A 26396-nucleotide genomic window follows, 5' to 3' on the forward strand; every position below is an offset into this window, starting at 1 on the left:
TTTCTAAAAATTTCTCTTTTATATTTATCTAAAAGATAGAAATATACAGAGGTTTTCTATTTCATGCTTCTTTGCCCAGATATGATAGCAGTTGTCCTGGGGAACTCATGCTATAGTATGTAAGAGCAATGTCGCTAATACTTTAACCTTTGGTTTGTTTATTTAATTTAATATGATTATGGTATGTATCTATTTTGGTTAATTTTTATTTTCCTGGCAAATAATTAGACTGAACACCCCTTCATATGTTAAATAGTTATTTTGAGATCTTTTTATTAGTAGTCTTTTGGTGAGAATATGTTTTCAATTTAAAAATTTTTAAATTATTTTTTATTGACATACTGTTGTTTGGTTAGTGCTATCATGACAAAATACCTCAGATTTTCACAAAGAAGAGGTGAGGTATGTCTGCCTCACAGTTCTGAAGGTTCAGTATCTAAATAGCTTTTTGCTTACTCTGGGGGAGCCCCAGGCTAAATGATGTGAGTGTTTGTGGGGAGGAAAGATGATTTTGTTAAACAAGTAAGCAGAGAGTACACTACTCAGGAATTAGTCTTGGGCTTTTATAGCAACTCAATCTGCCTCCAAAGGATCTCTTACTAGACCATAGCTCTTTTTAAAAATTTTTAAATTTTCTTTTAAATATTGTCTACATAGTTGAAGGGATACATGCTCATGTGGACCTCTAATTAGAGTAGGGAGGGTCAGGTAGGAGGAAGATGGGTGGAACATGTTTCTGTTTTTTTTTTCCCCTCCTGTGTCCACAGGGGAGGAGGGTAAGGGGGCTCTCCTTGCTGTCAAATTATGTTAGTACCTGGTGATGGGGACAGCCATTTGATGATGCCTTAGAGACCCTGATGTGAGGAAGAATATTCTGAGGCAGTTACTTAGAGGATTTTGTTGCTGTTGTTGTTTTTGGATAGTTCTGAGAAATTGGTTTCATTGCTCTAGGGTGGAAAAAAATTTTTTTAAAATATATTTTTGTTTTGAATTATGTGGTACAATTTCGTATAGGCTGGGATTCCCCCCAAACTCCACCTGGACAAAAATCTTTACAAGGTCTTTTGGTTGACAAAGTCCACCTTAGTGCATCCACAGACTCATATACTTGCTGCAGAGCTTGGCTAGGAGAGTGGTTCAACCTGTTCTGCTTCCATCTTCTGACCATTGTAGCAGTTGACATCCCCTACTGGATTAGATAGCTGGCTGTCATGTTCCCATATGCATCTGGACATGCTATCCATTGCACAGGCATCATCAACTGAGGGGGCCTAGTCCTAATACATGCACTCCAAGGTTGGACCACACACCCTGTTCTTTTCTCTGTGACCAGCGTCTGAGTCCAGTGGTGTAGTTGCAGAATCCCCCAAGAAGCTTGGCCTAGGTGACCTCATACTTGACTTTTGTGTGTGCCAGCCACTGCAGTGTCAGGTTTGGTCTGTGTCCTGCTGCAGCCAGTGTACATAGTGGTAGATACAGCTGCCTGGTCAATTCTACTCTAGCCCCGTCTCATGAAAGCTGACAGGTGCTGTGGCCAAGCATAACCAGCTTACAACACACCTGGTCTTCATGCATACCAGTAGGTGCTGCAGCCTCGTCAGTGTGACCTCCATTTAGCTTTCACCAGGCCTGCTCCCAGCCCTAGTTTTTGCAAGTACCAGCTTCTGCTGGGGCCTAGCCTGGCCAAGTGCATATCCCACCCAGGTCTCGCATACCTATGAGTGCTGTGGTATAGCTCAGTACAACTGCCCCCAGACTTGGCCCTCTTATGCCAGAAGGTGTTGCCACCTTGTCCAGTCCAGGTTCTTATGCTCACCAGAAATAAGTACAGCCTAGCAGAGGAGTGTCAATGTTCTTCTGTGAGGCATGTTCCCAGCCCTGGATCTTGTGCCTGCCATGGGGTACTGTGGTCTAAACTGACATGATTCCTACCCAGTCCCAGCACTTGCCAGCTAGTGCTGTGGCCTATCTTGGCTGGCCCACACTCATTCTGGCTCCTGTGTGTGCCAGCAGGTGATGCATTCCCACAGGTGAGCCTACAGTTTACATACAGAATCTGCACTCACATCTGGTTCTTACATTGTGGTGGATACTGTGGCCAAGCCTGATGTGGCCAACCCCCTGCTCTGACTCATGTGTAGGTACTGCAGCCTGGCCCAGCCAGGCATACCTCCTTGCCCCAGCTTTTACATGTGTCAGTGGGTAGTGGGTTTCCCATGTTGTCATATCCCTTGGCCTGATTTGTATTGCCCTCTGATTTCCCTCCTTTATGCTCCATCTCAGATCCCTCTTCCACCTGCAAGTGCAATGGTCCAGTAAGTGGAAGCCCCAGAAATTGTTCCTTCTCTATCATACATGCCCTCAGCAACTCCCACTGCGATATATCTCCATGTCCCCTTCACCAGGCAGTCTGCACAACCATGCCTGGGAGCTGGATGTTCCCCTCCTTCCCTACATCTTAAAAAAAAAGAAACAGTTATGCTGGCACACTGGTATGTTAACAAAAAGTTGGCATTAACCAGACCTAGAATGCCTACCAACTATTGGCTGCTTTTCTCCCAGCAGTGTAACATTTGCCTAGGTACAAGGTAACCTAGGCAATTGTCTACAGCTGAGATTCTGTCTCTTTTTTTCAGCATGTCGTATTCTGGGAAGTTTTCCTGTCCTACCTTCTAGTTCACTGATTCTCTTTTCAGATGTATTTAGTTTGCTTGCTTTTTATTTTATTTTATTTTATTTTATTTTATTTATGGGGCAAAGGGTGGAATTTATTTGAAGGACCATGAGAGAGAGAGATCTTTATAGGCTGGCTTATACTCCTTAAATGACCACCGTGGCCAGCTGGATCTGGGCTGGTCCAGAAGCTGGGAGCTTCTTGTCTGCTATGTGAGTACAGGCCCCAAGCACCTGAGTCATCTTTCACTGCTTTGATCTAATGAGCTGGATCAAAGTGAAGCAACTGGGATTCTGACTGGCTTCCAGATGGGATGCTGGTGGTTCAGGAGGCAGCTTCACCCACTGTACCACAGCACTGGCCCCTAAGTTTGATTTGTACATATGTGTATTTTTTTTCCTTCAGAATTTCAGTTCACGGTTTTGGAATATTTTCTCAAATCTGTGTCACTTTAAAAAATACTTTATTAGAGAAAGAGAGAGATTCAAATAGTGAGATGGCTGATTCATTCACCAAATGTCCGCAAGAGCCAGGGGGCCCAAAGCCAGAAGCTGAATGTTGAACCCAGGTGTCTCAGGTGGGAGGCAGGAATCCGAGTAGCTGAGCCATCTCTCCTACCTCCCAGGCTGTGCATTACTAGGAATCTGGAGTTAGGTGCTGGAGCTGGATATGGAATCCAGATGTGAATTCATTTCCAACTATATTTCCAAACACCTTCTTTTCATAGCTTTTTGAAACAGGACTTCAGATTGTTATTACTGCTGCATCCATTAGTAAATTAAACTGTTACTATCATAGATCAAAAAAATGAAGAGTATTATCTTGAAGCTCAAATTTTAATCGATTATTTAAGCACACTTTAATATGAATTGTCTGTTTTGGTGATTTTCTTTCCTGATAATATTACCCTGGTTCATTGTCCCAGTTTTGCTGCAGTAGCCCTACACAATAGCCCTACAAGGTCTCTTCTGCCTTCAGCCTGTCCCCTATACTTCATTTTTACAATTATGCTGTGATCTGGCTTAAAACCTGCAGTGACATCCTATTAACCATGCCACAGGATAAATTCTAAACCCCTTTAAAAAGACCTTTAGTGGGGCCTGGCACAATAGCATAGCGGTTAAAGTGTTTGCCTTGGGTGTGCCAGGATTCCATATGGTCTCTGGTTCTAACCCCGGCAGCCCTGCTTCCCATCCAGCTCCCTGCTTGTGTCCTGGGAAAGCAGTCAAGGATGGCCCAAAGCCTTGGGACCCTGCACCTGTGTGGGAGACCCGGAAGGGCCCCTGGCTTCGAATTGGCTCAACACTAGCCATTGTTGTCACTTGCGGATTGAACCATCAGATGGAAGATCTTCTTCTCTGTCTCTCCTCCTCTCTGTGTATCTGCATTTCCAATAGAAATAAATAAATCTCTTTTTTAAAAAAAGGCCTATTGTGGGCCCTGCGTCATAGCCTCGCGGCTAAAGCCCTCACCTTACATGGGCCTGGGATCTTCTGCAAACGCTGTGTCTGTCAACTCAGGATTGCATCTACTTGTTGTATATCATTTTGTTTATGTCTCTTTGTTTTTTAAGTTCTTTTGTTCAAATGTTTTCCTTTCTTTTTCTCCTAGCTTGATTAACGCCTGCTCATTATTTTAATCTGGTTTTTATGGGCATGGGCCTAGGATTAGCATTTTGGATTATTTCATCATAATGTTTATTTATAAACTTGTACTTATTTGCAAACTTTTAGCATCTATAAAACTGAGATAATTTCTGCCTCACAGAATTATTGCCAGAATTAAGTGATATTGTAGATGTATAGTTTATGGCAGGGAGAAACAAGATGAAGGAATAGGGAAAGATGTGTTTAAACAGAAAGAGAATCATTAGCCGGGTGAAGCAGAGAGGCTGTGATCCTGGGAAATAGGAAAGTACAGACCGATGGCAGAGGGGACACCTGGAGATCCATGGACACGAGGAAGCAGCAGAGACAGTGGAATGGTATTGCAGTGACCAGATACCCCAGTGGTGGTCAGCGATTAGCAATCATAGCTCCACTATGGGAGCCGGATGGGAAGGTAGTTCACCCAGAGCTCAGGGGGTGAACCCAGGTGTAGAACTACCTGTCCTGCTGAATTGCTTGATTTGACCACAATCAGAAGCAGAGTGGCAGAGCCCAAGCAGGCAGATGAAGGAATAGGGTGGATTTCACAGCCCAGACCCCTTCCAGTGTCACATCAGGCACAATTTTGTGTATTGAGGAAAAAGGCTGTGAGATTGAAGAGACAGTAGTGAGCTGATCATGCACTAAGCAAGAGCAAGGTCATTTCTGACTCAACACATTGCACTAGTCCCACAGGGAAAACAGTACTAACTTGGCCTCCTTCAGGTTCCACCCAGTCTAGGTCCAGGTTGCTCCCAGATGTAATGACCAGCAGGCCCAGACCCCTACCAGTGCCGCATCGGGTGACATTTTGCGTACTGAGGAAAAAGCTTGTCATGGGGAGCTGGAGAACAGCCGTGAGCTCTGCATGGGCTAAGCTGGAAGAGAATCCATGTCCGGTTCAGAATCCATGTCCGGTTCAGAAGAAAGAATCTTAGAAGACATTTCCTTCAACAACGGGGGAAAAATAAAAAAGCTGGAAGAGGGACTAAGTCAAGCTAAGAAAAGTATTCAAGAATTAAGGGACAATAGTAAAAGGTCAAATATAAGTGTTATGGGAGTTCCAAAAGGCACAGAAAGAGAAACTGGGTTTAAAAATAGATTCAATGAAATAATAAAGGAAAACTTCCCTAATTTGGAGAAAGAATTGGGAAACAAAATAGAGGAAGGGCACAGAACTCCAGTAGGGTTGATCAAAATGTGACCTTCACCAGCACACATGATAATTAAGCTCTATTCAGTTAAGAAAAAAAAGAAGATTAAACAGTGAACGACCCATTGCTAATGACAGGACCAAATCACTACCTATCAGTACTAACCCTGAATGTAAATGGTTTAAATTGGCCAATCAAGCATCATAGATTAGCAGACAGACTGGGTCAAAAAACAAAACCTATATATCTGTTGCCTATACCAACAAAGATATACAGAAACTGAAAGTGAAAGATGGAAAAAGATATTCCAGATTAATGGAAAGAAAAAATGAGCTGGTATAGCCATTCCTTTTTCTTTTTTTTTTATTACAAAGTCATATACAGAGAGGAGGATAGATAGAGAGGAAGTGGAGCCGCTGGGATTAGAACTGGTGACCATATGGGATCCTGGCGCATTCAAGGCGAGGACCTTAGCCACTAAGCCACACCACCGGGCCTGATACAGCCATTCTTACAGCAGATAATATAGACTTTAGCATGAAAAGTATTAAAAGAGGTGAAGAAGGACACTACATTAATGATCAAAGGATCTATTCAGCAAGAAGAGATCACTATACTAGTTTCTTAGGATGCTTTCTTTTTCATCTCTAATTTTACTTGGTTTTTTTCTCTTGCTTTTCCTTGCTAAGTCTGGCTAAGTTTATTATGCTTGTCTTCTTAAAAAATAGTTTGTTCTTGTTGCAATTTATAGTTTTTTAAGTGAAACCCATTTATTTTTGCTGTGATTCTTAAAGTTTCTGGCTTTCTGTTCATTTTTATTTTTTAATAAGTCTTTGAAATGCATTTTGATTACTTATCTGAGATATTTTTATATTTTGTAGGCACCTGTTACTATAAATGCCCATTTCAGTACTATTTTTGCTACATCTCATAGGTTTTGATATTTTTTATTTTTCATTTCTTCAAAAAAGTTTTTTTCTTACTATTTTTTTCAGTGATAGGTCATACAGTAGCATCATTTTCTTCAAGAAGGTTTTTAATTTTATCATTTCTTCAGTGACACATTGGTCATTCAGTAGCATGTTGTTTAACTTCATGGTGTAATTTTCTGTTTTTCTCTGTTGATTTTGTTTTATGGCTGTTCATTTAAGGGGATGTATAATAACAGTGAAATAGAGGCTGTCATATTCAAATGTGAAGATATAATGCAGTATGCATCTATACTTCCAAATCAAAGATGGACTTCCAGTGAAACTGTTAAATAGTAGAATGATGGACTGTTTATGAAGGATTATCTTATTGTAATAATATAGGGTTAATCACTTGGGGGGAGTGGAAATGGAGGGGAGAAGGGACATCCCAGAGCTATGCAACTGTATCATAAAATAAAAAAATTAAAGCAGAATGTCAGGTATGTGTATGTGTGTTTTAAAGGATTGTTTCTTGCAAGGCAGAGAGAGAGAGAGAGAGGGAGAGAGAGAGCAGAGTGAATGAGTGCATTTCCTTCTGCTGATTCACTCCCCAGTCAGGTCTGGGCCAGGCTGAAGCCAGGAGCCGAGACCTTCATCTTGGTCCCCTGTGTGTGTCAGGAGCTTCAGTGCTGGGGCTGTCATTGCTGCCTTCCTAGACACATTAAGAGGGAGCTTGATTTCTAGCAGAGCAGCTGGACTTCAGCCAGTGCTCTAGTAGGAATGGTGATACCACAGGAAGTGATTTAACTTGCATCTAGTTGCACCTGTATTTTGTTTACATCTCCAGTGCTATGATTATATACTATTTTATAATCACTTTTTAAAGATTTATTTATTTTTTTAATTGGAAAGTCAGCTATACAGAGAGGAGGAGGAGAGAGAAAGATCTTCTGTCCGCTGATTCACTTCCCAGGTGGCTGAAGTGGCTGGAGCTGAGCCGATCCAAACCCAGGAGCCTGGAGCTTCTTCTGGGTCTCCCATGTGGGTGTAGGGTCCCAGGGCTTTGGGCCGTCCTCTACTGCTTTCCCAGACCGCAATCAGGGAGCTGGATGGGAAGTTGGGCTGCTGGGATATGAACTGGTGCCCCGTATGGGATCCCAGCACGTGCGAGATGAGTACTTTAGCTGCTTAGGCTACCACGCTGGCCCTTATAATCATTTTTAAGTGGACTGCTCATGTACTAGATTTTAACTTCTTGAAATTAGTTTCTTGAAATAACTATGTTCACTTATGTGTTTCTGGTACCTGACACAAGACAATCAGTTAATATTTGTTGAAGTGTGTGTGAGGAATTTCAAAGAGCTAATCTTTTCAAACAATTCCTTTGCACAAATCAATCCTCTGCTCAAGTGATAATTTTTGTCTTCCTTACTCTGTAATAGTGAAGTCTTAAAATAGTAAATAGATTTATTTCCACCACAGTGAGCCTGTGATGCCACAAGCTGAAAATCCAGAGAATCCATGGGAAGTTGGCACCCCAAAGGATTAGGTCATTTTTCCATAATCAGTTTGTATTCTTGTATTTATGGAATGTAGTTTGAGGATATTCAGTGAAAGCCAGTCATGTTCATGTAAATTTGAGGTTTGGATTTTTAGGCAAGTGTTTTCACAGAAATTAGGGAAGTAGTTTGGCAGTTCAGTTGCTTGGTCTGTCTGCCCAACCTCAAGATGTTAGGTCTTTGAGTGTTTACATATTCTAGGCAACAGCCTTACCGGGTATTCTCTTTGTTCTATAAATTTAGGAAAATCAAGCTTAGGTTGAGATTCCAAAGCCTCAAAGTGAGGGAACTGAGATGTAAATCTAATCATTCCAGTGCTCATTCTTTTTTCGTGGTTGTGTCATAATGCTTTTCTAAGAAAACTGAAAGTAATTTTCCTTTGAATTTATTGTATCCAATAGTGTCTTTATTTATTTGGTGACCATTTAAATATTTTAATAACTATAGAAACCTTTATGGTGAGATATTTAATAGGTAAATATATAAAGAGATCAAATGCTTAAAATCATGTAAATTTTAACCTGAGTCACCATTGGAAAGCCTTACTAGCTATCTCCCTGTGCTTAGACTTCAGCACTGTTGTTTATTTCTTCCCCTGTTGGATAATCCCCATGCATTATATTGGTCAGAAGGCAGGAATGTTGTAAATGTTGTAAACCTCAATTTGCTCTAAGATTTGAAATTAACTTTTAGAATGTTCTAAATCTCTCCTCCCCACCCATGTTGGGGATGTGTAAGATAACTTCTCATATAAACTCTAATTTTTAGGCAAATGAGTGAAATATTTCTGCACACAAATGTTTTTTCATTAAAGTCAGTTAATGAAATCAGAAAAAAGACTTTATTGTGGAAATATGCTTTCATTTCATCTTTTATCATGATTGACATAAATACTTCTCGTGTAGTTCACATTGTCCCTTTTTTAAGGGAGGAAATAACTAAATTGATCAGTAAAATATGAAATTGTCCTGGATTTCCCCAAACCAGAGCAAACTAAAAATGATTTGACCAGCTAGGGCTGTGGGAGTCTGTGAAGCTCACATTGTTTGTGTGCTGGTGGAGGGCCTCATTAGGGGGCAAATTTGCTTTTTGTGTTTGCCACTAATGATTACACTTACAGGAACTTGCTTGTTTGGATTGTCTCCTTTAAGTAGCCAGTCTTACACAGTTGAGGCCATTAATTATTTTTCCTGGTCTCTGGGTGTTTTTTCTTTTTTTGTCCTTTTGAGTTTTTAAGTATATAAAGCGGAGGATATGGCTTCTGAGATACTGCCTAGTTAGGGTTCGGCATTGTGCCTGGATTTGTTGGGCCTCTCGGGGCCCGAGTTCTCTGTGTGCTTTAACAAATGAGCTACAGTTCTCAAGAGATCAGTGGAGCTTGTTTGTTGATCCTGTATTCTCCTCCAAAGGAAGTAGATCTTTGAGAATGTCTAAGGAAGGGTAAGTGAGTTTATTTTTCTTTCCCTCTCATTTTTCTGAGTGAAGAGTTGCTGTCTGAGTAAACTGGAAAATTAATAAGCGATATCGCCAGTTTGAGGGTGAGGGAAGAGACAGGTTAGAAGAAATTCAACCCAAAGTTTATAGTGTCTCGTGTGTAATGCATTCTAAAATTACTATTGCTGTTTTTGAAAGATAGTCCTGAAGATGGATAATCTTAATGGAAATATATTTAAGATGTAACTACTCTCTTTACTCTGTGGTGAACATATTTTTGGTAAACTGTGTTATGAAGATTAGAAGCAAGCAGGGTTGGTTTACCAAAGAGTTAGGTGAAATTTACAAATTCAGAGACATTTAAAAATGTACCTTTTATAAATGGTCTGGAAAGATTAAGTGAAAAGCAGCCTCTGATTTTTTTTTCTTTCTGGAAAATGTTAGCATAAAAAATGTCTTGCATTTGTAGAATAAAGTAGCTCTTAGGTGTTGTTGATTTTACATTTTATTTTATATTTGAGAGTTCGAATTGGTGATTCCCTTTTTATGACTAGTGTTATGGGTTATAGGGACCTGCATACTGTTGATATTAGCTTAACCTGGTTGATTTTAGAGAGAGATTCTTTTAATTAAATAGGACATGAAAACCTCTTTTAAAACCTTTAAAAATACAATAAAGTTTTTTTTTTTTAATTCTGGAAGCCATTCTTTTTCCATTTCTTTCATTCTGTGGTAAGTTTTGAGGTGATTCCAGACCCTTGCATTTTTTATAATTTATTTTAACCCTGTTGTACATTGATTATGAACAAAGTAGAATTGGACCACTTTACTGATGTACTTAAATCTCATTATTGAATAAAAAAGAATAGTCAGGTATATAAATCTATTATTTTCAGACTTCTCATGACATGACATTAGAATTTTAAAGTTTCTTTGGGAATTAAGAAAGGACTGCCTCTAGCTTTTTATGTTTTTGTTTTTACGACTGGCTGCAATTGGCTGTTGTGAAACAATTTTTATGATAAAGATTCCCACAGATACAGGTATATTTGTCAGTCTTGTACCATGCATGGCTGTTTATAAAGCTAGATTGTAGTTTAAAATGAACTGCATTTCAAAATGCAAATTCTTGAGAAATAATTATTGCTAATTTCTCCCATTAACACATGTGTTAAAATTGTATAGTCAGAAGGAGAAAGCTGGAGGGATCTATATAGTGACACTAAAGGATACTGTATAGGCTGAAATGTCCTTTTAGGTTTATCTTTAGGAGTTCTTGGAGAAGATCAGTGTAAGAGTTCTTGGGAGATTCTTATTCTGCTAAAAACAGGTACATTTGAAGTACATGGATTTTCCATATATGAAATCGATTAGCTTTTATTTTCTCTATTAAGAATGATTTTTTGTGCTTTGTGATAGAATTTTTTATTCATTCACCCTTTTTACTTATGACACTTTGGCATTTAGTATAGTTTCTTATCATTTGATATCTGTGAAATCATTTCCTAATAGGAAAAGGCTTGTTAAATTTAAGTCACAAGAAATTATATAGTTACATGCTATGTAATAATGTTTCAGTTAATTGTGGACTATGCATTATGACAGTAATCCCATAAAATTATAATGAAATTTAAAAATTCCTGTGAACTAGTCATGTCTTAGCCATCATAATTGCTCAGGGCATTTGTTAATCATGTGTTTGTGGTGATACTGATATAAACTTTCTGTGTTACCAGCTGTATAAAGTGTAGCACATACAATTATATACAGTGCATACTTGAAGATTATAATTTACAATTATATTTCGTTATGGTTTTATGTGTTTTATTTGTTATTATCTTAGTGTATGTTTTAATTTTATTTATTTAAATATTTATTTTTATTGGAAAGTCAGATTTACAAAGAGAAAGGTCTTTTGTACACTGGTTTACTCCCCAAGTGGCTGCAATGGCAGAACTGAGCCAATCTGAAGCCAGGCTTCTGCCAGGTCTCCCGTGCAGATGCAGGGTCCCAGGGCTTTGGGCTGTCCACTACAGCTTTCCCAGGCTGCAAGCAGGGAGCGGGAAGGGAAGTAGAGCAGCGGGGACACGAACTGGTGCCCAAGTGAGATTGAGGTGCAAACAAGGTGACCACTAGGCCATTGTGACAGGCCTTGCACTAGCTTGTTTTTAAAACTTATTTTTTTTAACTTGAAAACCAGAATTAGAGAGAGGGAAGAAGAGAGGGAGGGAGAAAATTGAGAGAGGATAAATGTATCTTTCTTTCACTGATTCACTCTTCAGATGGCTGCAGTGGTCAGGGCTGGGCTGGGTCAGGCTGAAGCAAGGAACTACTTCCTGGTCTCCCCATGTGGGTGACAGGGGCCTAAGCAGATCATCATCTGCTGCTTTTCCCAGGCCAGTAGCAGGGAGCTAAATCTACAATGGTGCAATCAGAAAATTAACCAAAATCCATGTGGAATGCTGTGTCACGAGTGGGGCTTTATACCTATTCATAGTGCCAGTCCCGAGATTCATTTTTATAATTTATGTTAGAATAACTGAAAAAATGAGCCTGCACTTGTAGTTCAAAATAAATATAATCTTTCCACCTTCAATTAGATAGAGTTTTTTTTTAACGATTTGTATATTTATTTACAAGGCAGAATTACAGAAGAGGGAGAGGCACAAGAGAGCATGAGATCTTCCATCCATAACCCAACAGCCACAGTTGTTAGGGGTGGACCAGGCTGAAGCCAGAAGTGTGGGTGGAACTCCAACCTGACTCCCACATGGATATAGGGTCCCAAGCCCTTAGACCATCCCCCACTTCTCTCTGAGACACATTAACAAGGAGCTGGATTAAAAGCTCAATAGCTAAGGTTCAAACTGGCGCCTAAATGGGAAGCCTCTGTCGAAAGTGGGCTCTTAACAGGCTCCATCAGAACAGCAACACCCTGGGGGGGAATCCCAGTCTACACGGGCGGGGTGGGAGTGGATGGGTGAGGGGGAAAGAACAGCAATGCCCTAACTAGGGAAGGATTTGTTAGGTAAAATAAAAATAAACTTGATAAATTGGGTCTCATCAAACTTAAAAACAAACTCCAGCTTTTTGAATGATAGTATTAAGATAAAAAATGAAGCCTTTAGACTGGAAGAAATTATTCTTAATACATTTAAATCTGATAACTTATATACAGAATACCTTGAGAACTCTTACAACTCAATAATAAAACTACCCAATTTTTAAATGGGCTGAAGATTTTATTAGAGGGGATGGTGTTGTGTACTAAGTTAAGCCACCACCTGGGATCCCATATGAGCCTTGGTTCCAATGCTGGTTGCTCCAGTTCCAGTTGAACTCACTGCTAATGCACCTTGGAAAGTGGCAGAGAATGATCCAAAGTACCTTGCACCCTGCTGGCCACATGGGAGACCTGAATGAAGTTCTGTCTTCTATGGTTTCTGTGTGGGCTGGTTGTTGCTGTTCAGAGCATTTGAGAAGTGAACCAGCAGGTGAAAAATCTTAACTCTGTCCCTCTGTGTAACTCTTCCTCTAAAATAAATATCTTTTTTTTTAAAAAAAGATCTTAATGGATAATTCACAAAAGAATATATGACAGATAAGCATTTGAAAAGATGTTCTGCATCAGCCATTATGAAAATGCAGATCAAAACCACAGTAGTTACCAACAGACGCTTGGTTTAATAACTAAATTGAAAACCAGTTGAGACCCTCTGGGTTCTTCCTCCTAATCCACTCCATCTTTATCTGAAATGTAGTGGTTTCAACCCTGGAACCACCCAGAAATAATTTTAAACATGTCATTGGCCCCTATTCTGACCTGTCCCCAGCCCTCTGGTCTTGGGAAGTGCACTGACCACATATCCTCCTTGCGTAGTGTTAGTGGTGGGGCAGCCCCAGCCAGTGTACAGCAGTAGTGGCATGGCAGGTGCTCTGCCCCGTCTCCCCAAATATATATTTTTTGAGATTGATTTATTTTTATCGGGAAAACAGATTTACAGAGAAGACAGATGGAGATTCACCTCCCAAATGGCTGTAACGTTCAGGGCCAGAGCTGAGTTGATTTGAAACCAGGAGGTTCTTCACGTCTCTCACATGGGTGCAATGGCCCACATGGCCTTGGCCCATCCTCTGCTGCTTTCCCAGGTCATAAACAGAGAACTGGATTGCAAGTGGAGCAGCTGGGACATGAACTGGTGCACATTTGGGGTGTTGGTTCTTGTATGTAGAGGATTAGCCTGTTGAGCCACCATGCTGCTTGTGTGCATGTGTGCACAAATGCTTGCTCGTTCTCTCCTCCTCCCCCGCTTAAAAAAAATCCTTGGAGCATTGGTATTGTTAACACAGAATTGACGTTAACCAAGCCCAGAATGCCTGTTAGCTATTGGCTGCTTTTCTCCTAGCATTGTAACCCTTGCCATGGTACAGGGCAATTTAGGCAGTTGCCTACACTTGGGGAGGCTTATATACTGAGTGTGTAAGTAGTATAATTTGTTTTCTTTTATAAATGAAAATGCATATTTTGGTTAGGTTTAAAAAGCATAGGCTGCTGTTCTGGCATAATATAACGAAATGTGTCCCTCCCACGAGTGTTTCTCAGAGGGAAACAAAATTTAAAGATTTAAGAGAGGTTCCAGTGATTCATTTGCTTCCCAAATGCCCACAGTGCAACCAGAGCTAGACCAGGTTTGAAACCTGAAGGCAGAAACTCCGCCTTGGTCTACCACATAGGTGGCAGGAACCCAAGTTTTGGGGCTCCTCTCCTGCCTCCCCCAGGTATGTTAGCAGGAAGCTGGATCCAGAGTGTGGAGTAGCCAAAACTCAAACCTGTCCACCCAGTCTGGGATGCAGGTATCCCAAGCCAGAGCTTAATATGCTCTGCCACAACATTCTGTGTTTGATTTTAATTTGAAAATGGAGGGGGTAGAGAAGGAAGACAGATTAATCTGCCGCTTACTTGTTCTCTGCTACAGCAGCATTTACTGCAGTAGCTGGGGCTAGATCATCTAGGTCTTGCAAATGGGTAGCAAGGACCCAGCTACTTGATGTGCTGCTTCCCAAGGTGCGCATTAGCAGGAATCTGGAATTTGGGAGAGAGCCAGGACTTAGACCCAGGCCAGGACTCAGCATCCTGCTGATATGGGTATTGATTTCCTAAGTGCATTTTAGTCACTAGACCAAACACATGCCCAAAGAGAATGTAAGAACAAATTAGTAAGACATTGTTGGCTGGAGTCTATGAAAGTAAAAACTAATGTTACTAAATGATGATAGTGCTTTCTAAAATTTCTAGTATTTGTATACAGTCTGATATTTGATCTTTAATTTTTAAGAATTTACTTCATGCGTTTCTTGCCTGTTTTTTTTTTTTTTTTTAGGTCACCAGTTTTACTTTCTATTGCTTGTTTTCATTTACTTGAAAGAGACAGAAAAACAGATTCTCCCATCTGCAGTTCATTTCACATAATAGCCACAGTAGTCTTGGCTAGGACAGGCAAAAGCCAAGAACTTGGGAGTCCGTCTTAGTCTTCCATAAAGGCAGCAGGTGCCTCACAGGATGCATGCCCTGTTTTCCCCCAGCCATTAGCAAAGGACTAGATTGGACGTGGAGTAGCTGGGACACAAACTGGAGCCTGTATGGAATGTTGGTGCTGTATGTAGTGGCTTTACTTACTACACTGCAACACCAACCTCCAAGGGCCACATTTTGAATAGCTATTACTACAGAGCAATTAATTTGGCATTGGAACGAAGATGGAGCAATTGGCAGATGATGCCTAGAGAATGAATGAGGACTTGGGAGTTGTTAGCAGTGTGAATTGAATGCAAGATTTGGATTTCAGAGACATTTAAATTTAAATGAAGGCACATATGGGATGACTGGGTGTGGATTTTATGCTTGAGTGGGAAAATGGGAGTGCCAGTAGCAGAACCTTGTATGAGAAAAGTACTGAAGTAGGAATTTAAAAAAATTTTCCACATAGTAACGTTTTTATTAAGCAAATAATTTATACAGGCACTTATGTTTTGTTTCATGATTTGTTACCTTGACCCCAAAACTTGTAAATTTTTCTTGATAATAGCAAACTTTGAATCTGTAGTTATATAAACTTTATAATTAAAACAGGTGCCTGTAAAGATTTTATTCATGAATGGTTAGTCTCATATTTTGTTGCAGTAACTCTTTGGGCACCTGGCCAGGAAATTGTGACTCCTTAGCAAGGCGGGGGGAGGAGTTACAGATAAAGTCGACTGTTGCCAAAGAAATTCTATGCCAAATGGATTTGTATGGAGCAACAGTGATATCCAGTGACAAGTTAAATTAGACACAGAGGTGTTTTTCCAACACTGGCTCAGAAGCTGCATGCTGTTGAGGGACCTGGTGCAGACTGAAGAGTCTTTTTAAAAAGTTGGGTTAGAGTCACACATAATATTATTCTAAGAATTCAAAGAAGAATTTGGTTATGTGACTTCAAGAACTAGTTGACTCAGATAGTTTCACAATTTACAAAACGGCAACCTGAGACAGATGAGGTAAATGTTGCTTGAATTATGAGTTAGATCTTAAAAACTGTTGGAGTTTGTATTTACAGAATTTTCAATATTCAGTAAATTGCATGCTCATGTAAGTTTGAGAATATTTGATCCCAATTTTTTTAAAAAGCCCCTTTCTTAAAGCATGCTGCTTTAGTGTTTTGTGTGTGTGTATGATTTACTTTATTTACCAGGATTTCTTCAGATTTCATGCCTTCCTGTAATGAAACATGATAATAAAAGCGTTACAGTTGTTATGTGTGGAAGTCTGTTGTCTGGTTTTGTAGTGTGCTTGTCTGTCCTCGAGGTTGTTTCTCTTGCTATTGCTCAAATCTGCCACTTGCAAATAATATGTAGAAATTTTTGGCTAATTGTTTTCTAAGCTTGAGTGAATAGTTTAGTTAAACATTTTTGGGTGACACGTTTGTGCTCTTATAAAAGTAAGCTTTTTATAGCTAATTGCCCAGGTCTGTTAGGCTCTTAAACATGAAAGTGGAATATGTTCCCCTGGTTAATAATTGAGGAAAGTGTCACAATAAACTGGCATTGATGAAGGTACAGTCAAGGTCCTGGGACCAGTAGACGTTTTTGGATTCTCCAAGTACTTAGATCTTTTTGGTTTGGAATAGGTGGTGGGACAGTAAGCTAGTCTTTGATGATATAATTCCTTTTAATTAATATATGACCTAACATTTTGTTTTGTTGTAACTTCAGTGAAGAATAATTGTTAGTTTGCAGCCAAGAGATTAGTTTCTTTTAAGACTGTATCCTAGAGACGTGATATTTCAAGCGTAAAGCTTATTCTATTCTGAAGTCAGTGCTTACTTTCAGTATTTGGGTGTTTATTTTCCATGTAACCCTAAGCATACAAATATTCAGCCAACTAACAGTGCTTGGCTTACTGCTGCCTGCTATAATGCAGCTGTTTCATTCTGTCATTATAGTCTTGCTTATGCACTTTAGAAATTCATATAACTAATTATATTTAATTCCATATTGCCTTTCCTGCACGTTTTGTAGTTTAGGTAAGAGGAAGAAAAGGAGAAGTGAAGATATGTGTGAGATTATGAAAAAAGATAGGGGATATTTGGTGGAAGATCTCTTCATAGGAAAACATCATATTTTCTATATTTAGGTACATAAAAAAAGTCTTTTTTTTGACTACTCCCTAAAGAACACCTTACTTGATGTCACAAGATGGTACTTGCTTTATACTAGACAATTGGTATATGGTTAATTGAATAGGTAATATGACTGGTCAAGGCAAAGATAAGTACAACTTGATAAAGGTTTAACAATGATTTAACAGACTTTCATATTCCTGAAATACATCACTTTCAGGATTTAATAAATGATTAATAATGGTACATTATGATTTTTAAAACTATGAACGCTTTGATAGATTTAAATAGAGGCTTAATCTCTCTTCTAGCCAGAAAAGAAATTAGGAAACTGCTTTGAGGAGCTTGTTAATGGTTTCTTTCTACCTTTATCACTGATTGGTGACATTAGCAAGGACTCTTTCTCTGATTTTAGCTGTTCCTGAAACCAGCTGGCATCTTCTGTCAGAATCAAAGCTATTTCAGTTATTGTGTGACTCTACTGTATCAACTCCCGATTGTATCACAAGGAAAGAGAATATTCAATCCATCTCTGCTTGTATTTCCAGAGAATATTTTAGGCATTTCAGCTGTTAGCTGTGATTAGGGATTTGATCCAGTTGGCCCCCTGAACTGAATGACAAATCTATTTGAAAAGTGAAAGCTTTAGGAGTAACATTTAGTTTCTGGAGTTTAACTAACAGTTCTTTTATATCTTTGACTTCTGCTGTGCTTTATGTAATTAGGAAAAGATTTATGTAATGAGGAAAAGTTGGTAATAAAATAGATGCTCTTGGCAATTCAAACAAGATGAAATTTGAAAAGTGGTAGAAGGATAATGATGAGATTTTGGGGATGAGCTGTGTGTAGTTTTTTGGAAAGTACAAATGTAAATATAATTTAGCCTCTAGTTCCTAGTGTCTTTCAGTTATCCACTACTCTTTGTTTCCCTCCTGTTGCTGTTAGCCCAAGATAAAATATTGATTTTCTGGGAGTCTAGATTTTCTTAGAGTAAGAGCACTTACCCTAAATATTTTTTGTATAACATTTTTTATTAACACTTCTCACCCTAGAGCTAATCCAAGGTGCCTGGCAGTTATAAGATACTCAGTGATTTTCCTGTTTTTCAGAGAAATAGAGATGATAATAGTTGTGTGTTCAGGGCCTGTTGATTTTAAGCTCTCCATTAACTGTTTTAAACAAGTATTTAAAAAGTTATCTTCATTTAAAAGTGGTACAGGTGGGCGTTCTGAAATGAGAGGTTGTGTGTGTGTGTGTGTGTGTGTGTGTGTGTGTGTGCAGTTAGGAACAGATTTTCTTTAGTAGCAAGGAAGTAAAATACATATTCATATGAGTGTAAGCCCAACATGAATGGGCCAAAGAGAGAAAAGAAAAACTGAGAAGAGTGTGTACAGTCAGGACTGGTCTTCTGAGAGTGGGCAAGGTCTGTTCAAGACTGCTCCCTGGCAGAAAAGGGCATAGAGTGCGAAAGAGAGAGCCACAAAGTTCTAACATTTAAAATAGTATAGGGCCCGGTGGCGTGGCCTAGGGGCTAAAGTCATCACCTTGAACGCTCCGGGATCCCATATGGGCACTGGTTCTAATTCTGGCAGTTCCACTTCCCATCCAGCTCCCTGCTTGTGACCTGGGAAAGCAGTCGAGGATGGCCCCAAAGCTTTGCGACCCTGCACCTGTGTGGGAGACCCGGAAGAGATTCTTAGTTCCTGGCTTCGGATCAGCACAGCACTGGTCATTGTGGTCACTTGGGGAGTGAATCATTGGATGGAAGATCTTCCTCTCTGTCTCTCCTCCTCTCTGTATATCTGACTTTGTAATAAAAATAAATAAATCTTTTAAAAAAATCGTATGTATGTGGGTTAGTAAAAAGGTTCTTATTTTAAGTTTTAAGTTACTGCCCTGGTCAGCTTGGGAGTTCTGCACCTCATATCTGAATCCCTGAGTCGGGGCCTGGCTCCTCTGTTTCTGCTAATGCGCCCAAGTACTTGGGTCACTGTCATATAGCTGGGAGACCTCATATTGAGTTCCAGGCTTCTGGCCTCAGTCTGGCTCTGCATTGGCTGTTGCAGGCTTTTAGATGGAAGGTGAACCAGTGAATGGCAGACTGACAGAAAGAGACATTAGAGAATGAGAAGTCTTCTCATTCTGGGAAGTCTTGATCACTACCCAGAGGGCCACAATGGCTGGAGCTGAGCTGAGCCAGGCCAAAGCCAGGAGTCCACAACTCCATCTGAGTCTCCTGCTTTCTCAAGAACATTAGCAGAGAACTGGATTACAACTGGAGCGTTCCATATTGGCTGCCTATGCCACAGGCAGAAACTTAACCTACTATGCCATGGTGCTTACCTTCTATTTGTTTGTTTATTACAAATCTCTCTCCTGAAAGACTGAGTTCACCAAGGGTAATAAGTGAAGGTGTAATATTATAAGAATAATCTTTATTTAATGCTATATCCTACTGTTGGCATACAGTAAGCATGCTGTAACTCCTGAGTAGACTTTAAATAAACTAAATGAAAATGTGAATGAATTATGAAATATAAAAAATAAGTCAGATTTTTCAGAAAGTATGCTTCTTCCCTGAAAGCTTGGATACATGATGATATTGTTAATGCCAGGACACAATAAGCAGATCTGTGTGTTTTCATGTAATTCACTTGTGATATAAGAAGGTCTTGAACAATTTCTCTTATGAATTTTAATTGATATGTAAGTGAGAAGATCTGGAATTTTAACAAGTTTTTTCTTTTTATTCAGACATCAGAAGTGTGGGCAGGAAGCAAAAGATCTGTAAACAGGATTAACTCAAACTAAAAAGTGCTTATGCAGCAAAGGAAGTAGTCAAGATGAAGAGATAACCTGTGTCTTGGGAATGAATATTTGTGAACTATGTATCTGATTAGGAGTTAATATCTAAAGTATATAAGGAACTCACCAACTCACTATAATAATAATAATTATAATAATAAAATTCAAAAGCAAAGGGCCTGAATAGATATTTCTCCAAAAAAGAAATGCGTGTGACTGACAAGGGATATGCGAAGATGCTCTACCTAACTAATCAGGGGAATGGAAGTCCATAGCACAAGGAACTACCAGTCTGTTAGAATAGCCTTTTTGTTCGCCCCTTAAACGAAAGGAGTAAGCATTGACACATTGGAACACTACTGCTGGGATGTCAATCAGTGTGGTCTAACAAAGGTTCTAAAGAAATTGAAGGTATCTACTCTATGACTTAGCAATCTCTCCTCTGCATATGTACCCAAAAGAGATGAAAGTATCAACTTATAAAGTTCTCTGTCTGTACTTCATGTTTATTCAGCACTATTCACAATAGCCAAGCTGAAGAAACTACCAAAATGTCTGTCTGTGGAAACATGGGCAAAGAGTTGTACATACATAAATATTACTGATCCTCATAAGAGCTACCAGTTGAACAACATGGATGAATCTGGAGGGTATTCTGCTGAGTGAAATGTCAGAGACAGGAAAATATTTCATGGTCTCACTTACCTGTGGAATCTCAAAAAGAATTGAATACATAAAATCAGTAAAACCTGGTAGTGGACAGGATAGAAAGATGATCAGAGGATAGAGTTGTGATTATGTAAGATAAGAAGTCTAACATAAGTGAGAAGGATTTTTTGGTACTCCGCTCCTTTTTTTTTTTTTGTTTTAAAGAAGATTTATTTATTTTTATTGGAGAGTCATTTTTACAGAGAGAAGGAGAGACAGATCTTGCATCTGCTGGTTCACTCCCTAAATGACTGCAGTGGCTGCAGGTGCAAGGTCCCAAGGCTTTGGGTCATGCTCCACTGCTTTTCCCAGCCACAGGCAGGACAGCCACCCATACTGGATTCCACTAGCGCGTACAGGTGGAAGATTAGACCAGTTGATCAGCTGTACTGATCCCAGATTTTTGATACTTGTAATGAAGAGTAACTAAATGGCTTGATGAATGTGTTAATTTGCTTGGCTGTAGTTAGTCACTTCACTGTGACATTAAGTGTATCAACACATCATGTTGTACCTTAAATATCTGCAATAAAATAAACAATTGGAAGAATGCATAGATGTGGGAAAAAATCTAAATGATTTAATTAAACCTCAGAATTTCTTTTTCAGTATTAATTACAATATCACTATTTATTTTCCCATAGGGTGTTTGTGAATCGAAGTTTAGCCATGGAAAAGATAAAGTGTTTTGGTTTTGATATGGATTACACTCTTGCTGGTAAGTAGCGATTTCTGATTTTTAAGAACTGCTGCTTTGGGTCTTTGGGCCCACCGCAGGCATTTCTGTAAACATCTGCTGACTTAGTGATCCTTTTGACAACCAAGCTGCTTTCATTGAGATTTATAGACATTCAAATAACCAGAAATCTTATAAGATTTGGCCATGAATTTGTACAGATAGGTTGGAAACAAGTGCCAATAAATTATTTTAGAGATTCTTATAAGAAACAATATAGTAAAATTATACATTAAAGTGTTTATTTGAACATTTTTGAACTTTTCCCTATTAAGCTGTTCTTCAGGTTTATATCTTCTATTTCTTACTCTGTAAATTTTTATCATTTAAATATTTTAATACATTAATTTTAGCACATGGAAATTAAAATAATTGAATACATAATGGTTAAGACTTTTTAAAAATTAGAGTTGTTCAGCTTTGTTCAGTATTATATAGCCCCATAACCACTAATACTGTGCTGTTTATCCTTTTCTGTCTTAATTGATTATAAAATAATCAGTCCGTAGTTACAGCACCTCTTTAGATTCAAGTGAAATATTTGCAGTCTGGTGCAGATGTCATTTGGTTTAAGAAATATCAGGAATGAGAGGCCAGTGTGGTGGCTGCACAAGCTAATCATTTGCCTGCTGAGTTGGCATCCATACAGGCACCAGTTTGTGTCCAGGATGCCCCACTTCCAATTCAGCTCCCTGCCAATGACCTGGGAATGGGAAGGCAAAGCTAAGGCTTTGGGGTCCCATGTGGGAGACCCGGAAGAAACTCCTGGCTCCAGCTTCAGATAAGCCCAGCTTGGGCTGTTGCAAACATTTGGGGAGTGAATATGTGAATGTGAGGCCTCTTTATAACTCAAGTAAAATTTTTTTAAAAGCCCCAAACAAAACCAAAAGCAGCAACAACAACAAAACCCAGCAGGGATGAGGGATCAAGTCAAGTGCATGTTTATGTATTTTCACGCAGGTGGGTTTAACTGACACTCAGAAAAAAAATATTTGGGAAATTATTTCTAATAATATTTTGTTGTTAGGTATACAGCTTAAAATGTATAAATGCACCTATCCTCAGAGACCACTTGTATAACAGTGATAGAAAAACAGCTTTCATCTCCAGCTTGATTTCAATTTGATATTCAAATTAGGCTGTGAATTAAAAGGAGTGCTGTAACTGTGAAGAAACAGAGCCATGCATTTTACTAATTTAATTGAAATATACGGACAACTCTTGACATTAATATTTCTTTTCCGTACATATTCTATCATTTTTCTGTTGCTGTAAATTTGTTGCGTTTTTTTTTTTTTTTTTTAAGATTTGTTATTTTTATTGTAAAGTCAGATACACAGAGAGGAGGAGAGACAGAGAGGAAGATCTTCCATCCGTTGATTCATTCCCCAAGCGACCACAATGGCTGGGATTGAGCTGATTCAAAGCTAGGAGCCAGGAACTTCTTCCAGGTTTCCCATGTGGGTACAGGGTCCTAAGGTCCTAAGGGCCACCCAGGACACTTTCCCAAGCCACAAGCAGGGAGCTGGATGGGAAGTGGAGCTGCCGGGATTAGAACCAGCACGCATATGGGATCCTGGCGCGTTCAAGGCGAGGACTTAAGCCACTAGGCCATGCCACCAAGTCCACCATAATTTGTTTTTACAGCATTTTAATTCTTTTCATATTTTCCTAGACAGTGACATTTGAGTATTTACTGGCAATATGTGAAAGCACTGTAGCAATCTAGAAATTAAATGAAAGTGTAATTTTGAATTATAACACATTCAAAGCAGAAACAAATAATTAAGAGTCAGAAGTTCATAACCTTTTTTTTTCTTTGCCTATTAAGACATCTCAAGGTACAGAAATAATTCACTTCAATTTATTGAAAATCTTTAATATATTTGGTACATATTGTTACTGAGCATTGAAATAATAAGGATAATAAAAAGTAACTCATTTGTTGGAAAATATCACTGAACTTCTAAAGTTGTATCTTATGATTTTTATTTGTTTTTTTTGCCAATTCTACGTAAAAATTAGTGCTTTCTCTGACTCCAGATGCTGACATACTTCATGTATATTGTGTATAATAGAAACTATTAATATTTATTAAGTGTCTATTATATGACAGACTCTGCTATGAGTGCTTTACATAGATGATCTTATCTAGTGTGTCTATTTTCTCTTTCTCTTTTATTTAGTATTTGTCAAATCCCTGTGAGGGGGACACTTATATAGATTTATATATTTTTATCTGAAAGAATTATAGAGAAGGAGAGGCAAGACCTTCCATTCATTGGGTCATTCTCCAAGTAGCCACAATGGCCAGAGCTAGGCTGATCTGAGCTGATCTGGGTCTCCCACATGGGTGCAGGGATTCCAGGGCTTGAGCCATGCTATGCTGCTTTCCCAGGTCATAGGCAGGAAGCTGAATTGGAAGTAGAGTAGCCAGGACTCAAACAAGCATCCATATGGGATGCTGGTACTACAGGCAGGGAGAATTAACTTTTAAGCCAGTGTGTTGGCCCTGGGGACAATATTATTATCTTATCTGTATTTTACAGATTTTGCTGAGCTATTGAGCAGTTTGTCCAGTTTTGCTATGAAACAGGTGAACCAAGATTCAAACCTGAGTGTGTATGTATATAGGTATAAAATGTTTAAATTGTTATTTTGAATGATTATTTATAGTGACATACAGTTGACTTATTTTAAAGATTTATTTTTTCAAAAGTCATAGAGGGAGAGGGAAAGATAGAGAGAAAGAGATCTTCTATTGACTAGTTCACTCCCGAAATGGTTACGATGGTCAGAACAGGTCTGGTCTAAAGCTGGGAGCTAGGCATTGCTTCTGGTTGTTTCATGTGAGTACAGGGTTCAAAGCCTACAGCTGTTCTCTCCACTGCTTTCCTAGGCCATCACAGAGAGCTGGATTGGAAGTGGAGCAGCTGGGGCTTGTTTTGTCCATGTGGGATTGTGGCATCACAGGCAGAGGATTAGCATTCTACACCACTATGCTGGCCCCGTAGTGAGATATAGTTTAAAAGTGTAAGCTCAGAATGTAAGGCCTAGCAGCTGAAGTCCTCACCTTGCATGCTTCAGGATCCCATATGGGCGCCAGATCTTGTCCCAGTATCCCTGCTTCCCATCAGCTTCCTGCTTGTGCCCTGGGAAAGCAGTTGAGCATGGGCCAAAGCCTTGGGATCCTACACCCACATGTGGGAGACCTGGAAGAAGCTCCTGGATCCTGACTTTGGATAGGCTCAGCTCTAGTCGTTGTAGCCCCTTGGAGAGTGAACCCGTGGATGGAAGATCTTTTTCTCTCTACCTCCTTCTCCCTATAAATCTGATTTTCCAATAAAAATGAGTAAATCTTAAGGGAGAAAAAGGGCCCGGTGGTGTGGCCTAGCAGCTAAAGTCCTCACCTTGAACGCGCCGGGATGCCTTACGGGCGCCGGTTCTAATTCCGGCAGCTCCACTTCCCATCCAGCTCCCTGCTAGGAAAGCAGTTGAGGATGGCCCAAAGCTTTGGGACCCTGCACCCGTGTGGGATACCCAGAAGAAGTTCTTGGATCCTGGCTTCTGATTGGCATAGATAGCATCGGCCGTTGCGCTCATTTGGGGAGTGAATCATCGGACAGAAGAGCTTCCTCTCTGTCTCTCCTCCTCTCTGTATATCTGACTTTCCAATAAATAAATAAAATCTTAAAAAAAAATGAAAAGGAAAAGGGAGAAAAAAATTGATTGATCAGTATTCCTTCTGCTGGTTCACTCCATGTGGCTACAATGGCTGGGGCTGGTCCAGGCTAAATCCAGGATCCCTAACTCCATCTGGGTCTGTCTCAGGGTTGGCAAGGGCATAAGATTTGACCTGTCTTTCTTCCACTGCTTTCTCAGGCATATTAACAGGGAGAGAGCTGTGTTGCAAATGAAGCAGACAGGACTCAAACTGGTGCTCCAATATGGAATGCTACTGTTGCAGACCACAGCCAACCTAATAAGCCACAAAACAAGCCCCTAAAATATTGTCGTGACATCTGCAGGATTTATAGCAGTGTCCCCTTTTTCATTTCTGATGTTGGAAATTTCTGTTTTTGTCATCATTCTAGGTAGAAATTTGACAATTTTTACTGATTTCTTAACCCCTATCAAAGGGTCAGCTATTAGTGTCAATAATTTTATTGTGTGTGTATGTATATAAATTATAACATGTGTATACATGTAGGTATGTGTGTAGATACTCAAATCTCAAGTATTGTTGATCTTGTCTGTTATTTACAGAAATTAAGTTTCTTACGGAAGTTGTTGGTTATATGTAATGGTTATCTAGTACTGTTAATCTAGTAGCTACCATCATGGAAGGAAGTGAGAGGTACTACTAAAGGGAAGGGAGTTGTACATATACAGACATAAGTTGTAGGGCCAGTTGTGGAAAGAGATGTTTTGAGGCAACTTGGCCAGTATGGAATTGAGCAAAAATTTAGAGAAAGTTGCAGAATAGAATAAAATAGTATGTGTATTTATTTGAGTTAGTTTAAAAATGCTTAAATTAAGGAAAATAAACTTAGGAGCTATCATAATAAATAGTTTCTGTGTTTGTATACTACTGTTGTAACATGGAGAATGCATGCAGTAAGCATTTGTTTTTGGTGAAAAAGGGAGTAAAAACCCAATAAAATGCACATGAAAGGATTTCATATATTATTTTAGTCTGTTTAGGCTGCTCTGTCAACATACTTAGACTAACCAGTTGGTTGATAAACAGCAGAAATATTTTTCTCACAGTTCTGGAGATTCAAAGCAAATTTGCTAGAAGGGCTACTTTCTGATTAACAGATGACGATAGAGATGGTTATCTCACCACACTGTAAATGATCTTAAATTTGTTCTGAGGAAATCAGCATGTTGAATTTGTGAAATTTTTCCCCTGGTTTTTAAGTTTAGGAAGTACAAGTATATAAAACTTTCTCATGGAAAGAGTAGATAATAGAATTTAAAGGTAGAAGTTATACCTAAGAAAACAGTTCAGTTTCAAACATTTTTGTATTTATTGTAGGGAAGCGGGGTGGTAGAGAGAGAGAGAGAAATCTTTTGCTTGCTGCTGCAGAAGCAGCTGGGTGGGCCAT

General features: G+C 39.3%; 1 protein-coding gene across 6 annotated transcripts in view; it reads left to right on the forward strand.

Annotated features, from left to right (window-relative positions):
• Positions 1–26396, forward strand: part of NT5C2 (5'-nucleotidase, cytosolic II) — an 87369-nt gene that overhangs the window by 25572 nt on the left and 35401 nt on the right. For 2 of the 6 annotated variants that reach the window (XM_040992183.1, XM_040992182.1), the window contains exon 3: positions 21194–21267. The exons of 1 other annotated variant lie outside the window; for it this stretch is intronic. In XM_040992183.1, the coding sequence (XP_040848117.1) occupies positions 21194–21267 (74 nt within the window). Of the gene's footprint in view, positions 1–8757; positions 9385–21188; positions 21268–26396 lie in introns of those variants that run through there. 3 more of the 6 variants (XM_040992184.1, XM_040992185.1, XM_040992186.1) reach the window with 3 other exon arrangements.

Source organism: Ochotona curzoniae, unplaced genomic scaffold, assembly GCF_017591425.1.
Source record: "Ochotona curzoniae isolate NIBS_2020 unplaced genomic scaffold, NIBS_Ocur_1.0 contig_66, whole genome shotgun sequence".
NCBI classification, from domain to species: Eukaryota; Metazoa; Chordata; class Mammalia; order Lagomorpha; family Ochotonidae; genus Ochotona; species Ochotona curzoniae.